Source organism: Hippocampus guttulatus, chromosome 3 (genome assembly GCF_054856545.1).
Source record: "Hippocampus guttulatus isolate MCC_2025c chromosome 3, RoL_Hgut_1.0, whole genome shotgun sequence".
Taxonomy (NCBI): Eukaryota; Metazoa; Chordata; class Actinopteri; order Syngnathiformes; family Syngnathidae; genus Hippocampus; species Hippocampus guttulatus.
In genome coordinates this window covers 27,252,046-27,267,661 of record NC_141263.1, presented here as the reverse complement: position 1 = coordinate 27,267,661, position 15,616 = coordinate 27,252,046, and the positions used below count along the sequence as shown (strand labels likewise).

The following is a 15,616-nucleotide window of genomic DNA, read 5'->3' as shown; positions in this document are numbered from 1 at the left end:
CAAGCAGCTAACACCCTGAGTCATTTGTTCAAAAGGTGCCTTTCCGCCATCATCCTGCTGGAAGCCAAAGTGAGGTCAAAGAATGCGTTCACGCACTAAATCTCAGCACAGTCACCTCTTGGTCACATCTGTGTCAGCATATGCACTGCTGTGCCAAGGTCCATGCTAATAGGTACATGTTGGAGACCACTGCGTGTAATGAACTGGGCCTTAAACCGCAAGTACGTGTGCTGTGTTCTGAAGAAATGTGCGCTTGTTTGTGTGTGCGTGGGGGAAGGGGGAAGCTGCGCGGCTTTTCCTCGACAAAAAAAAAAAGCAGCGAAATGACAAGTGCATACAAAGGCCTACCCAAACAAGCGCACACACATGCAGCGCGCTCAGTCACCCGTAGGAAGGAGACCCAGGGCGAGGCCGCACATCTGACAGGAATCCAATTGAGCGTGGCTAATGGCAGACATCCAGGAGAAGAGGCAGGGGGATGTGGGAGGGGGAGGGGGGGGGACAGACTTGGAGTGATGAGGAGAGCTGAGGGCAGTGTCTCACTCTCTCTCTCTCTCTCTCTCTCCCTCCCTCTCACTCTGCATCATCACTCTATTAAGAGTTTTGTACGCACAATATGGCATGACTCCTGACATTTTTGGAATGACAGAATAGTGATCTTAACTTTGATTACTTTGTTTGACCTTGTGCTCCTTCAAATCTAAAAGACAAATTCATTTTGGCCTTTTGTTCGACACATTTCCCCTTTTTCCCTCTGTGATTATTCATTTAATTTACTCTCCTAAAACATTGCTTTCTTTTTGCTATTGGCATCAATGAAGACCCCCCCCCCCCCCCCTCCGAGAATCTGCATCGCAATATAGATCCATGTCCTATTACAATGACCTTTCATCAAGTTATGTCTAATTACATCTGGCATTGCTTTGCAGGACAGCAGGGAATTTGGTTGAACCTAAAATATAAGGTTAGCATAAATCTATTCAAATCTGTGACTTAATCATTCATAGGTCGTTGCACAAGTGAGCACGTCATAACCTGGTCAATTTCATGCCACAGTTTTAGTGTTACAATTTTTTATTTTTTATTATTATTATTTTTAACTCTATTTACCTTTCCTTTTTGCATTTAAGTTTTATTTGCCATGAATTGTTTTTGATAATCCCAATCATGTGTTTTTATTGTTTTCTCTGCGAGGGTATTAGGATCAGTGTTTCCGACTGCTTACAAGTAAGGAAAGTAGGCTTTTGAGGTCCCTAGAATTTGCGAGCTGATCCCATCCACCAATTTGCATAAGAACCCCATTTGCATGTTGTTCTAATGGATGCTGTAGGGGGGAAAAAAATCATGTTGCTGGAGATACACTATAGTGAGTGAAAAATAACGGAATGTTTGGACCTGCAAATGAACAAAGGCTGCGAGAGAGGACGCAGTTGTATTATTCCTGTAAATACCCATCTGGTTGCCTGATTTGGATTTTTAACATCAACCAAGCACTCAACATGAGCACTTTACGCATTTATATACAAAGGTGATATTGTTCAAAAATGAATTCAAATTCACGTCACATTGTACCTTCTTTGTTCCCTTCACACTGAGGGCTCTATTTTGCATTTTAAAACGGCGTCATGATTTCTTCGGAGAACCATGTTATGAAGTGAGTACTTATGAGAATTGAAAGCCATGTCCCTCAAATTCTTGTCTTTGCCATTTTTATCCTCAATTCAAGATGGCAAATTTTTGCCAAACCTTAGCTGTGAGGTACTTAGGGCGGGATTGTCCAGGTAACCCACGTTACCGTCCCTCCATTGGTTTGTGGGCCACAGTTTGTTCTATTTCCAGTGCTTAACTTTTCTTCTGTCTCAATGAGCTCCTTTTTTACTTGTCAGCAAAAAATGTTTGTGCTGTAATGAGTAATAATATCCATCCATCAATTTTCTGAACCACTTTATCCTCACAAGGGTCGCTGGGGGGTGCTGGACCCTATCCCAGCTGTTTTCGGGCAGTAGGCGGGGGACACCCTGAACCGGTTGACAGCCAATCGCAGGGCACACAGACGAACAAGCATCCGTGCTCACACTCACACCTAGGGACAATTTCGAGTGTTCAATCAGCCTGCCATGCACGTTTTTGGAATGTGGGGGGAAACCGGAATACCCGGAGAAAGCCCACGCAGGCCCGGGAAGAACATGCAAACTCCACACAGGAAGGTCGGAGCCGGATCGAACCCATGACCTTTGCACTGTGAGGTTGGCGCGCTAACTACTGGACCACCGGACCGCCCATGAGTAATATAACTTATTCAAATTAACCGTCATTTAAGCACCGCTCTTTCAGATGGTAGACTTCTTACTCCTTAACTCCTTGTACACATATGAGAATATGGTTATAGTGAATACAGTCCCGTCCCAAGTATTTGAACATCAGCAGGTTTTCTTCAAGCAAAATAGTGCCTTTTTCATTAATAAGGTCTGATGCCGGACATCACGATGAGTGAAATGTTTTTTATTTGGTGAGTAAATGAAAATAATTTGTATGACTCGACCTGTATCAAACTCGCATCCACCACTGTAAACCTTCCGACGTCATCTGAATACTGCAAAAACCTTTTTTTTAATTTTTTAAATCCCACTGTTCTTAAATGTTTTTTTTTCTTCTTACAGCAAGCGCTCAAAGACAACATGAAGCGTAAAGAGTCTGAGGAGAAACAGAGGAGAGCACAGGCAGCGAAGGAAAAGGCTGAGCGTGAAAAGCAAGAGAGACAGCAGAAGAAGAGCGCCTTGCTTGAACTCAACGCAGGTAAAAACCATTTCACATTTGCCAAACAACTTTTGCATGCGGTTGCCGTTCCCCATTACATGCCTGTATGCACCTTCAATCAAGGATCGAGGTCTAATTTTTGTCACCCGGGCTAGTTTGACACAAGCACCCTTCAGTGAGTTTCATTAAAAACTCCTCCCTTGTGGTTTCAGTTCAGTTGGATAAGGTGTGAACACTGTCAACAAACGTGTGTGATGCGGGCCAACTCAAATCGAAAAACGTTCGTGTAAGTTCGGATGTGATGTCAAAAACATATGACTCTAGCCTGCTGCGGCCTGTATGAGCGCCTTGATTTTGACCCGAGACAGCTCCTCTTGGCATTCTGTGATTAGTAGAAGTGACGGCTGAAGCGAGGTGGCTCCCACCATGCTCAAAATGACTTATGTTGAGGTCATGACATCCATCTGTCCATTTTTCAGTCAGCGCCTATTTTCCGTTTATTCGTAGACTTTTACTTTCACCAGTTAAGAAACTATCATAACAATGACAAGATTATCTTTGAACTGCTATGTCAGAAATATCGACGATCATTACCGTTTAGTGTAGTGTGTATTATTACATTTGCATATTTAATTGACGTCACCTATTTATGTGCACTTACTACTTTAAAAAATGTCCATGACTGTGCCCTTCAGTGATAATTAAACTAGAAATTAAGAACATGCTTCAAACTTCCAGTTGTTGTTTTTTGGTTTGTTTGTTTTTTTTCCCTCCCCCCCTTTGGAGTATTGCGGATGCCAAGAACTTGTTCAACAACACAGCCTGCAGACCTATTTTCAATGCCAAAACTAAGACTGGCAGCAAACGGCCCATCACTCTCAGCCCCATACTAGCATCTATAGCTAACATTTGCCAACTATTGTAGCTTGCCTGCAGACAGAGTGCACATATAAAACCACCGCGGTGGTTTGTGCCAACGTGCTGTCACATGTTTGGCTAAATATAATATCAAAGCTTCCCTTTCCCTCACTGTAGGGTGGCACACTTGAACGCAGATCCACAGACATTTTGACAGGCTTTATTAATAGAGCACAAGGTAATCAGTTAAATCACATTCTGGTGGATGTGATATGTCACGTGTCACTCTTTCCAGTTGTGTATAGAAAACCTTCTGCCTTCCGTCTGTTTGTCACCTGAAAAGAGAAGAGGGGTAAAAGTAAAATACTGCGATTCAAAGGTATAATGTTAGCCAGCCTTGTAGATCTTCCTATTCACGGTCCTCCACAGGTTCTCAGTTGGGTTAAGGTCAGTGCGCAATGGTGGCCACGTGATGGGTTTTTCTTGTATTGTATGCAGCTTGGGATGCTGCATGGTCTTGCATGAGATTTGTTTGACTGCAGAAAGCTTATCGATTTCATTCAGGGGTGTCCAAACCTTTTTCTCCGAGGGCCACAGAGAGAAAAATTGAAGGATGTAAGGGCTACTTGGATTTTTTTTTTTTTTTAACTTCAATATATCTAGCACACCAAAATAAATACAATATGTTTTATATATTAGTATTAAAACTGCTACTTGAACAGCTTTCTACAAAGCAAATTGTGTTTCCCATCTTTATACTGTCAGTATAAAGTATAAAGATACTGTAGTAAAAAACAGAATAATTTGTCGTAAGGTGACCATTTTTCAAGAAGTTCGTTGTGAATCATTCATGTTATATGTTCACAATTTGGACCGTGACACGGCGCAAAAATGGAGGAAACCATTTTGGCTTGGAAAAATGAATTTTCTTTATTCGCCACAGTTTTAGGAAGAGAAACGTCACCAGTTTGGTTGTGGGTAGTTAATTTGCATCTCTGTAGATGTAGAAAAGCACTAACAGTACATGAAATTAATTTATTTGTCGCAAAGTCGAGGGCCGCTTAAAAATGGCGGGCCACAAATGGACCCCGGGCCATATTTTGGACACCGCTGCTTTAAATCCTTTTTTCCAGAGGTTATTTTGACAACTTTAGGCACCCTAAAAACACCTGCGGTCAGGCTAAAATGATCAGGCCAGCAACTCCTTGCGGACTTTGCATCCGCGTTTGGGACAATGGTGGCCATCCGTCAACCATGTAGATCCCCATCCAGCCTGACCCCATTAGCTGAAGTAAAACTTCCGACATTCATCTTCATGTATTTCCGAGCTTTATGCATCAGCACAAGCCTTGGGATGATTCTGTAGTGTGTATTCAGTGTTTACTCTTGATGATGTTCAAATAAAGTGGACGGGGAGTGGCGGGGGGGGGGGGGGTGAACTTGGCAGCATACACAGTAGTACATCGTTTTTTTTGGCAGTGTATCGCGACGCTAGCAGACATGCAGTCGAACCCCCGCACACGCGTGCACAGATTGTTGGGATGAAATTAATATTTCGCAGTGATTTGGCATTTTGCCACCAACCTGGAAAGCCAGTGGGTGCTATCACAAACTCTCTTGCTCTTTCCGTCTGTCTCAGACCATATTTATGAACTAAAGAGCTTACACTTTGTTTGTTTGGGAGGATTGCCCTCAATGGGGATTTTATATGTAATCATTCCATCATCCACCAATTCCCTAAATGCCCCAGAAAGTCTGTTATCCACATTATGTTGAGGGACACTGCACTGAAATAACATGAGATCATGAAAAAGGGGGAGGTTTTCTTAACCACATTTTTCAATGGACCTGGCTTGTTTTTTGTTTTTTTTAACCAAGTTGTTAAAAATGTATATATTGCATAATCATCACATTATAATGTGCACACTGACATTGGGTATTGACACCCTGATATTCAGAACATTCTCGCCATCTGCAGTCTGAGTGAGAGCGTCATCGTAAATCCATTTGTGTAGAGCCTGACGGAGATTGAAATTCAGATTGGATTGTGTTTCTCCCCCCCCCCCTCACCCCCTGGTAACTATTCCTGTGTATGACAAATCTGTAGCATTAACTCCCAGGGTAGGCCAGGAGCTGGGATGTTTGTGCTCAGACATGTTACACAACGGCGCACTATTTAACACTCGTTGTATGGCTCCAAGCTACAAACTATTCAGACATCAAATAGAAAAAGAAGCACAAGTACACCTCTGCACTGAAAGACTAAAATAATACAGAAAATGATCATATCTGATTTTAGTGCTTTCAATTCTGAGTAAATAGCCTCCCAGATATTCAAATGCCACAATATTCTCTAATTTCGATCCATTTAATCCTTCACACCACTTCTGCTCACCTAAAATGTTCTGCTACAAACGCTGAGTTGATTAAAAAATGAAAACACAACAGAAGCAAGCATCTGCAATGATAAAACCACATCCGATAACAGAGATGTTTACTGTAAATAAACCACAAACAAGACTATTAGATTCTCAATTGTATATTTGTTAGAGATTGTACTTACCTGCAAATGGAAGGTTATCTTCTGATGTCAACCACAAATATTTCCAGTCTACTGTTAAAAAAAAAAGAGATGAACCTCACTGTTCCAATACTTTTGGAGGGCGTAAACGAGCCCTGCACTGTGAATGCATCTTTTTTTTTTTTTTTTTTTTTTTTTTTGTTTATTGCAGTTGGACAACTGTTTATAAGAGCTCTGATCCCAAATGACGCTTAAGCACGAGAGCCAGGCAAGTTATGCGCATCAAAGGACCAATCGGTTTGTTGTGCTGCCAGAGCTGGGAAAGCACTCCTCGCTCTCTCGGTCCTCTCGTGTCTTGATTCTCCAGCCAGATCTTTCGGTGCCACCTTTCATGCTGTAGCCATCTTCCAACCATGAGCATGTAGCTCCCAACAAGTGCTAACCACGTGACATGTCTGCTGATCCCGTTCTAACTTTGCAGGCATATGGGGGAGGTTAAAATGTTCTGTGACAGCCTGTCTATATTTTTATAAGTCACTTTTTTTTTTGTCTGCGAGTTGTGATAAATGTCTGCAATTGGACTATTTTTTTTTATTTTTCCACAATAATGTTAAGGCTCCAGTTCTGAGGTTTTTGGGGGTTTTCCCCTCCCCTTTTGCCTCCCCTCGAGAGGCTCCCGAAGTATTTCATGTATCCGTCCTTTGGAGGCAAGTGGGCCACGACACATGACGGTACACACTACAGGTTTCAGTTGATTTATCTGCTGCGGTTTGTTTGTTTGTTTTCTGCATTCTCTTTTTGATGGAAAACATGTAGCGGGAAGTGTGTTACTGTGTGCAACACTTGCTGCCCGTGATGAATCGTCTTGGCAACCAAGACAATTTTAGACGTCAAGGAGCGTTGGGCCTGCTCCGAAATCCATGCTGCTTCTCTGTTCTGAGTAATGATGAAGAACAAGGCGCAAGATTGAGCTAAAGCTGACCTTCAGTTAAAAAAAAAAAAATCACCAAAAAATGCTGACATGTTTGAAGCATTTTGTTTGTTTGAGGAAAATAATACTCTGTCAAAGCTGTTCTTCTTGTAAGCTGTCACACATTTGATTTAGAATTAAGTTTTGATCACAATTTGTCAGCGTTTCGTCCTTTACTCCGTCATTCTTCTGATATTCTGTCAGCAAATTGACAGCAGAACCATCTAACTTGGATGCCCAGAATATTGTTCATGAGCAAACACCAGCTTATGTTTTTGTGACAAATAGTTGCGATATGCGAGGCGTCTGTGTATGTTTGATATGCTGTGCTCTTCCTTTTCTCTTTTGTGTCAGCTCAAAATTGTTTGCAACCATTATGTAAAGGCTCCCAACTATACGGAAGTCTACCTTATCTGATTTTCTTCAATCTCCCCTTATTCTTCTTTGCTTTTCAGAGAATGATGAGACGGGTGTGATGGATAGCTTGCTGGAAGCCCTGCAATCGGGAGCTGCATTCAGAGACCGCAGGAAGAGAGCTCCAAGACCCAGAGGTAAATCTTCGTCCCTTTCGTTTACACACACGCACACGCACATGCTTAGGGACCCACATTGAATAGAACAGGGTTGTCCAAAGTCCACCCCGCTGGCCAGTTACGGACCGCCACCTGTGTTTTTTTTCCCCTCCCCACACACCAGCTCATGGCAAATGCTAAAAATAACTTTTAGCATTTCCAAAAATGCTACAACTCTTTTTTTTTTTAGACTTCATCCACATGCGGTACTTTTGAGCACCGTATTTCTGACTCCAACGTGTTCTTCTGAATGTTCCGACCTTTCTGACACTTCCAATATGCAACCGCATTGTGTGTGAACTGCCTCCTTTGCAGACAACCAGAAGCAGACCATCAGTCCCAGCTCCTACCGTCAGGTTCTAAAGCCTGTTAATCACGGTAACAATCATCTATTCAGCAAAGATCTTGGGCATGGTCAACGCTATCTACTTACTCTGATCAATCACCTGAAGCCATTTCCTCCTTTGCGTGTAATGGGTTCCTTGTGCCCTCTTGCCTTTACATTCATCTTATGGTGATCCTGTGCACGCCGCACACTTTGTATGCTTGGCTACTTTTTAGCAGTGGTGTGTTTGTAACGGGGGAGGCAGTGGGCCTTAAGTTTGAGACATGTGCTTTACACTCTGTGCAGTACTACTTAATCGCGTTTTTAGCCATTCTCGTCTGTGGTTTTGCAGCTAAAAATATATTGGATGAATATTTTCATTCTGTGAAATCTTGTAACTTACATGAAGGCCTTATTGGATGTTCTGTGCACTTGCCTTGGCCAATTGCAAAGCCTGTGTTTGCAAAATACTCAGCAGAATGGCAAAACATACATGTTGAGTCAAAGTGCTTGTACATTATGTATTACTTAATATTAATTATTACTTAATATTACTAAATAAATATACAGATATATCTATAGATAGAGGTAGATAGATAGATAAAATCTCCCTGTTGGCTTTTAATGGCTAGGGCTGTTCAAGTGGCTTTTAAGCATAGCAAACCTCGACGTCTGATTACTTTCTCTCAAAGGTTTTCCACAATCATGCCTGTGCCACTTACGCTGCGGCCCTTTTGCCTTTTATTACCTGTAATTGAAATCCCCAATGGCTGAGGTACGGCACACACACACGAATAAAATTATTCAAGCTCAGTCCGCCCACATCATTGACGGCAATGATAAAGGGCCGTGCTCAGTTGTGCTGCTTTTGGAAAGCGATGAAGGGCTGGGAGATATACGGTGTGGGAGGAAAAAGACAGATCAACGCGGCTGCAGCATCAGAAATAAAGACAAATTGTGTGAGGAAGAAAGATTGAAGCTGTTGGTATGTCTACAATATCAGCATTCTGGGACTCTGGGCTGTGTGTGTGTGTGGGGGGGGGCATGCATGCATGATTGTTTTTGGGTTTTTTTGGACAAAGATTGCGCATGACAGAAGTAGGTATTAACGTTGTGGTGACGACAAATGCGGCTCACAAAGTTACCGTTTCGTAATGCCTCTGATATGAACTGTGAGAGTAATAAGCACTCGCAAGTGTGCTTGGACCAGCTTAGCCAGTCGGTAGGTGCAGGCCTAGCGTTCAATGCGAAGGACCCAAAGCAAACCGCTAATTACTTTTCTCTGCCCTGCCCAAACACCAGCTCAGCCCTCTCAGTGCCCATTCATCTTAATTTCCCCCACTCTACCATCTGCCTCCTAAATAACACTCCTCCACATTTCCCTACCATCCGCGTATCCCTGCTGTCTTATGCGATACTCTCACGGCCTGACGGTGGCCCACCCCAAACATAATTGCCTGTTATTGGTATGAAGTCGACACTTGTGCCTCAGCCCATCACTCATAATTCCCTGCCCACCTACCTGACGAGAAAATCGGGGGCTTTTATCCCCACGCTTTCCTTTCAGTGAGTTAAACCTAGTCATCGGTCTGCTTTCGCGGCAATGTTTATGCAGCGGTACGGCTACCCAAACAGCGACTTTTATGTTCACACCGCTTAAATTGCAACTTTTTTTCCCAGAGATTTTTGTAATTGATCTTATGTGGGCTGTCACTGCACTCCGGTGAAGCAGCAAAGAGTCGCAGAGCAGAATCTGCGCTTCCTGAGACTGCACATCGAAGGAAGGCTTCTTGAATGTAAACATGACGAGCCGTTTTAAGTATGGCGCAGCACTGATTAACATGAACGGCATTGTTTTCTCGCCAAACGGCATATTGAACGGCATATTTTACCCAACTCTTCTATTCTCTCATCAGTCTCTCTTTCCTGAAAAACTACAAAAGACCCCTATTATGATGATGATGAACCATCATGCAGTACTGTATGAAAATAACTCTTTTTTAATAATACTGAACTAGATTTACAATTTCATTTCAATCCGTGGCTAAAAAGCAAAGCAGGGAAAGTATCTTGAACCACAGTGCATTTTTCAAGTAAATGAATTGAGCCGTTATTGCCAAGAGCCTTACAGATACTGTATCCATCCCCTGTCCAGTTTAGCATTCTGTCGCGTCGCTCAGAGCGCGCCTGCTCTTTTTTATGATTTTATTTTTATTTAGCTGGGTCTGCACACATACAAAAGTACACAGACACACCCGACTCGAAGGGATGAACGTAAGCAGGCTTTGTGGTAGGTGCGCCTGGGTTAGGATAAGGCTTTAGGGCTCTGGGGCTCCTTGGCTTTCTAAATTGGATTGGGCTCTACAGAGTGATGGATCGATGGTGGTTCACCACACGGGTGTAGGAGACTTATTGAATCTATAAAGCAGTCATCGCTTTTTAACAGTATCCCTCTGAAAACGTCTCTCCAGGCACTGTCTGATCATTTCATTACTTTTTGAAAGCCGTTATTTTAAGGTGGTTGAGAGGTGGTTGGTGAAGGTATACACTCTGTGGTTAAACTGGGCTACGGTTTAAAATGTGAAAGTCATTGGCAGTCGTATCAATGGCTTTACCTCCTGTCATATTTTTCCCTCATAAACCATCAACAAAGCCATGCCAATTTTTCCGCTTGATTTTGCTAAGCATATGCACTTTGGAATCAATGGAAAAAGGTCTTTTTACAAAGTCATGTTGATGAGATCAAACAAACAGCTGAGTGTGGTCTTGTTTTGTATGGCGTGTCTCTGTGGTGTCAAATGAAGGCAGTTTCTGTTCAAATGTAGCGCAGCTCTTACATGTTCTTCTTGGTCGATCCAAATCATCATCCTTAAATGTATCTAAAGGTGCAGATGTTGTGTTGCAGAGAGTGATTTCTATTAGACTAAGTCGAGTTGAAAGTTGACTTGCAAGGCACAAGTGGAAATGATCTCTTGGAATCTGTTCAGATGGTAGACGTTTTGTTTGGATCTCTTCTAGCAGTGGCGGGTCACGTGAACCGAGCTGTGCCAGAGGGCCACATCGAAGACAAAAAGCTACACTCTATAGAATACTATTATTAGGGAACAATTATTTAGGGTGGGGGTCTCAGACTCTGGTCCTTGAGGGCCACTTTCCTACTCCTCAGCAAGCTCTGCAGGAGTCTGATAAGGTTCCTGATCATTGGAATGTGTTGCAGCAGGGAGAGATGGAAAACATGCGGGAAAGTGGCCCTCTCGGACTGGAGTTTGACACCCCTGCTCTAGTGACTGCAGGCTGAATAGTCATTTTGTTTATTATACTGTATTAAATTGAACTCATTTCCTCTAATGTATTGCTCATTGGCTGCTTCGGTCAAAGCATGAAGTGGCTTCCCAGAACTGGTTTTTCGTTCGGGTGAAAATATTTTCAGCTGCTGCCTCGCTAAAAAGGGGAGAGAAAAAAACTACTTGACATTTCTCTCTCCTCTAGCCTGTGAAAACTAAAAACTGCTTTCAATTCCAGCTGAACCCATCAAGCCCCTTTTTCATGTCCACTGTATCCACTGGCCTCTCTTTTGCCATGGCGCTTTTAAATGTCAACTAACCATATTATGGATCACAATACAGTTAGAGGACGAAAAGAACACAGCTGGCTGTTAAAGGACTCATTTTAAAAATAAGTTAAGAAGTGAACCGAGCTTGACTTTGGGTAACAATGTCGCTGCTTTCAAAATACTTGAGTTAGAAGCTTTTCAAAATGATTTTAATGAAGAACTTGTGAATTCATGAGGAGCAGGGCAGCATCTTTGCACAGCAAAAGAAAGTTAATGCATCAGTTACTTATTGACGGGGGAGCGCCGAAATCGATGAGTGACGGCCCGCCACACATAAATAATGCATATGTGGAAACCACCGTTTGACTTTAATTGACTGTTTTAAGTTTATCGTCGCCGTCGATGGGTCGGAAAGGGACCACAGCACAAATGTTGTGTGCGCCCCTGTGTATACGTGCTGGACACCAACATTTCAATATCACGAGTCATGCGTAAATATGCCACCGTGTGCTATTTCTTTGATCACGCCTCTTGCTAACGTGATTTGATCAAATTTATTAAGCTGTCATCTGTCATCAGACGAGACGTCGAGCCATTTGTCTGCCGCGCGGGTTCCTTGTAACACACACAACAACAACAACAAAAATAGAAAACACCAAATAAAATGCAGATAAACAGGACAAGTTGACATGGATATAAACCTGGTCTGTTAGATACTGTTTTCTATCTCTCTAATCAGCTCTCACTTTGAAGTCAGTCATAATTGCTCCACACACAGGGAGCTGCACAATTTTGCCATGTCCAAGTGATTTTATTTTCCTCTAAAGCAGAAATGTTTGGGGGGGGGGGGTTAAAATCGCATGGCAGTTTGGCTGTGCCCCAGTAAAGCCCCTTTGCATCCTTTGCTCATTCTCAACATATCCCTTGGCTTGGCCCAAAGGGACTCACTTCATCGAGAGAGGGTGTTGTTTACCAAAGGTATATTCCCGCACCTATGAACTAAGCGGCATTTCTGTAGAAATTTATGGTAGAATACGTAGAATTGTACTTGGAACTAAGAGCTTCTCTGTACATCCAGCGATAACATATTTTTCAGCTGTCGAGTCAACGCACGCAGTTGCTTCGTTTTTCTTCACCACATCCATGAAACTACCACCTGCAGTAAAAATGTTTTATTTTTTTTAAAAATACATAAAATGTGCTGTCAACCCACGATTGTACAATTGCCTTAGCTCACAGGATAAGATAAACAATCCATATCTTTTAGCGTGGACATGAGTAGGGGACAATAAATACTGAAAAAATATAAACACAAATGTTTGTTCATATCGAAGAGATTATTGCCACCCGTATTCTGAAAAGTTGATGAAATGAATAGGTATGTAGTTACAAATAGGTGTACGGTATGTAGTAAATTGTGAAATTATTTATTTTTGTCAGTGTTTATTTATTTATTTTAAGCTAATACATAACACATCAAGCGATTTCCGGGGCCATAATATTGTACTAATGGGTACCAAACCTCCAGTGTTTGTAAAAGTAAAAAGGGGAACTCAGTAGAGAGGATCAGAAGCCACACTTGAGGTGGCGCAGGCATCACCACCGCTTTTCATATAATTCTTTTTTTCGTCTCTCAACTCCGTGTTAAAAAAATTAATGGAGTGCACGGGCTCTGTCTTAAGTGTGAGTGCGTTGATGAACAAGGCTGACTTATCTAGGAAGGGTTTCGAGACGGAAGGAGCAGGCTGCCTGTAAATCACTCGTCCGCCTCTAACGCGTACACACTGAGCTGCGGCTCCGACAACGGAAGCTGTTTGGGCTGCAGCCGAGGCGACATGATTTATCAGTATGGTGAGTGATTATAGGAAGCCTCTGTACGCGCCAAGCAGATGGACCTAAAAAAAAAAAAGATCCCTTGGCGTTTCATGAAACATGCAAAGAGTCGTCCGTTGAGGCCTGTGAAAAATAGACGTATGAAGACATTGCGAATCCTGTGAATAAATTTAATACAGCAATTTCAGAAAACGGAAAAGGAAATGTGTGGTCCTGTAAACCAGGAAAATGATTCCTGATGGCAAGATGCTCTTTCCGAGCTAATTGTATGTAATCACTGGCCTTCAAGCTTGTCACTCCACTGTGTCATATTTAAAAACAGCCCGAGGTAGGAAATGACAAAACGCAGGACCTTTTTCATTTTTAATGGATAATTATCTGTCTAGGTCGTTGCAGAGGCGAAATGATGAGCACCAAAATAGATCAAGTAAAATCAAGTGTCTGTGATCTCTTTCCCTGGCAGTGAAGTGGAATCAAGTAATGAAACACTTAATGTTAAACCGCTGCTCTTTTTATGTGCAAATTCAGCTTCACACCATGACAGTTCACACAGACGCGGTTGATGGACCCCCCCCCCCGTACTTGTCATGTTTTTATTAAATGTGAGTCATTACGTCTTTGCTTGGTCCCACTTGCCATGACGGTGAAAGATTCATACTTTGATGAAAGAGGGTAAAGGAGTTGACACCCATTTTAATAAGCTTAAGTGATTCTCTTTGAGGATGCAAATGCCGTAAATAAAAATCAATACAAATAAGTACAATCACAGGCTCGCAGTGAAGGTGGTTGACAGACACACGATAACATAAAAATAAATAAGGAAAAAGAAATTGGAGCAGGTGACGGTATTTAAGTGCAACAGGGGGCGGGGGGAGGCATCCAATGGGAGATAAATGAAATCACTGAAAGAATCAGTGATTCAGCATGGCAGAACTCTCTTTCTCCCGTTGCAAAATTGTTTTTCTCCACCTTGTCATGCTCTTGGCATTGAAGAATTTGCTCTTGAATAAAGATGGTAATTCCTTATGAAGATTTTTTTATTATTATTATATATATATATATTTGTGTGTGTGTGTGTGTGTGTTTTGTTTTGTTTTTTCCCCAAAGAGAGCGAACCCTTGAAGGTTGACTTTGTTCTGATGACAATTTAAGGGGCTTCATAAGAAAAGGTGGGATTTAGTAAAGAAGCGGGCACATATTGGGTTACTTGAAAAAGGTAATTTCAATCAACTTGTTAGGTGGCAGCCATATTCAGACCTTTCATTGCTCGACCACGTGGGGAAAAAAAATAAAATTAAAGACGTACCTGGAAATGAATGCTTGGTTTCTTAAAAACAACATGAAAATACATCTTTGGCATTGAATGAGTTCATGACAGTTCTTAAAAATAATTAAGCTTTCTTGCTACGAGTTGGTTGCATAAATGAGGGGAACAATAAGCATGATGTATTTTTTGTTGTTCTTGCTGCTAAAAAAATTATGCAGTAGCCGTTGTTTGTTCTCAAGTTACTTTAGAATACTGTTCATGAAGTAAAGAATAAAAGTAAAAAATAGTCCTCCAAATGATCGCCAGAGAAAAACGTATTCAATGAAAAAAAATACGCAAGCACTATGTGATGACGTGGTTCGATCTGCAGAGCGCACGTGTGTCCGTGCAGCTGGTCAGGACAGACGCTTCGCGGTCACCCCCCTTCCCATTCATCCTCCCCCTTATTACATATTATGTCTTGTGACTTGTTGTAACTGTCATATGCTTATTTATGTGCTAGGGTCTTTTTTTATCCTGGACTTAAATTATCCTCAGAAGAGGATAGTTGGAGCATGGGTTTTTTCCCTCTCCCTACCCAGCGTTTTCCTTTCTGAATTCTGATTGTAATTTCCCCATTGCGGGACAAATAAAGGATATCTTATCTTATGAGTAGTTTCGGATTTATTTTGTGATTGTCAAATACACTAAAACAATATTTTAAAAAACAGGCAAATTCGGGCCACATAAAATGGGTTTAAAATAACATTTTGGCAAATGCAGACTGAGATAGAGCCTCTCATATGTTTCTCAAGTTTCATGGGGAGTTCTTGTAGGCTGAAATGCACACGGAAAATAGAGATATTTAAATATGGATGGCACGGCTCTTTTTTTCCACGAACAGTTGAATCACTTACTTCATTTGAAGAACATTTTAATTTTGAGGAGCAGATTTTTGCTGTTTAATCCCAGGGAGTTGAA

General features: G+C 41.9%; 1 protein-coding gene across 1 annotated transcript in view; it reads left to right on the top strand.

Annotated features, from left to right (window-relative positions):
• Positions 1 to 15,616, top strand: part of LOC147208046 (protein diaphanous homolog 3-like) — a 66,823-nt gene that overhangs the window by 37,262 nt on the left and 13,945 nt on the right. Inside the window, exons 27-29 of the mRNA XM_086107834.1 lie at positions 2,661 to 2,796; positions 7,562 to 7,657; positions 7,994 to 8,056. Of these exons, the coding sequence (XP_085963960.1) occupies positions 2,661 to 2,796; positions 7,562 to 7,657; positions 7,994 to 8,056 (295 nt within the window). The remainder of the gene's footprint in view (positions 1 to 2,660; positions 2,797 to 7,561; positions 7,658 to 7,993; positions 8,057 to 15,616) is intronic.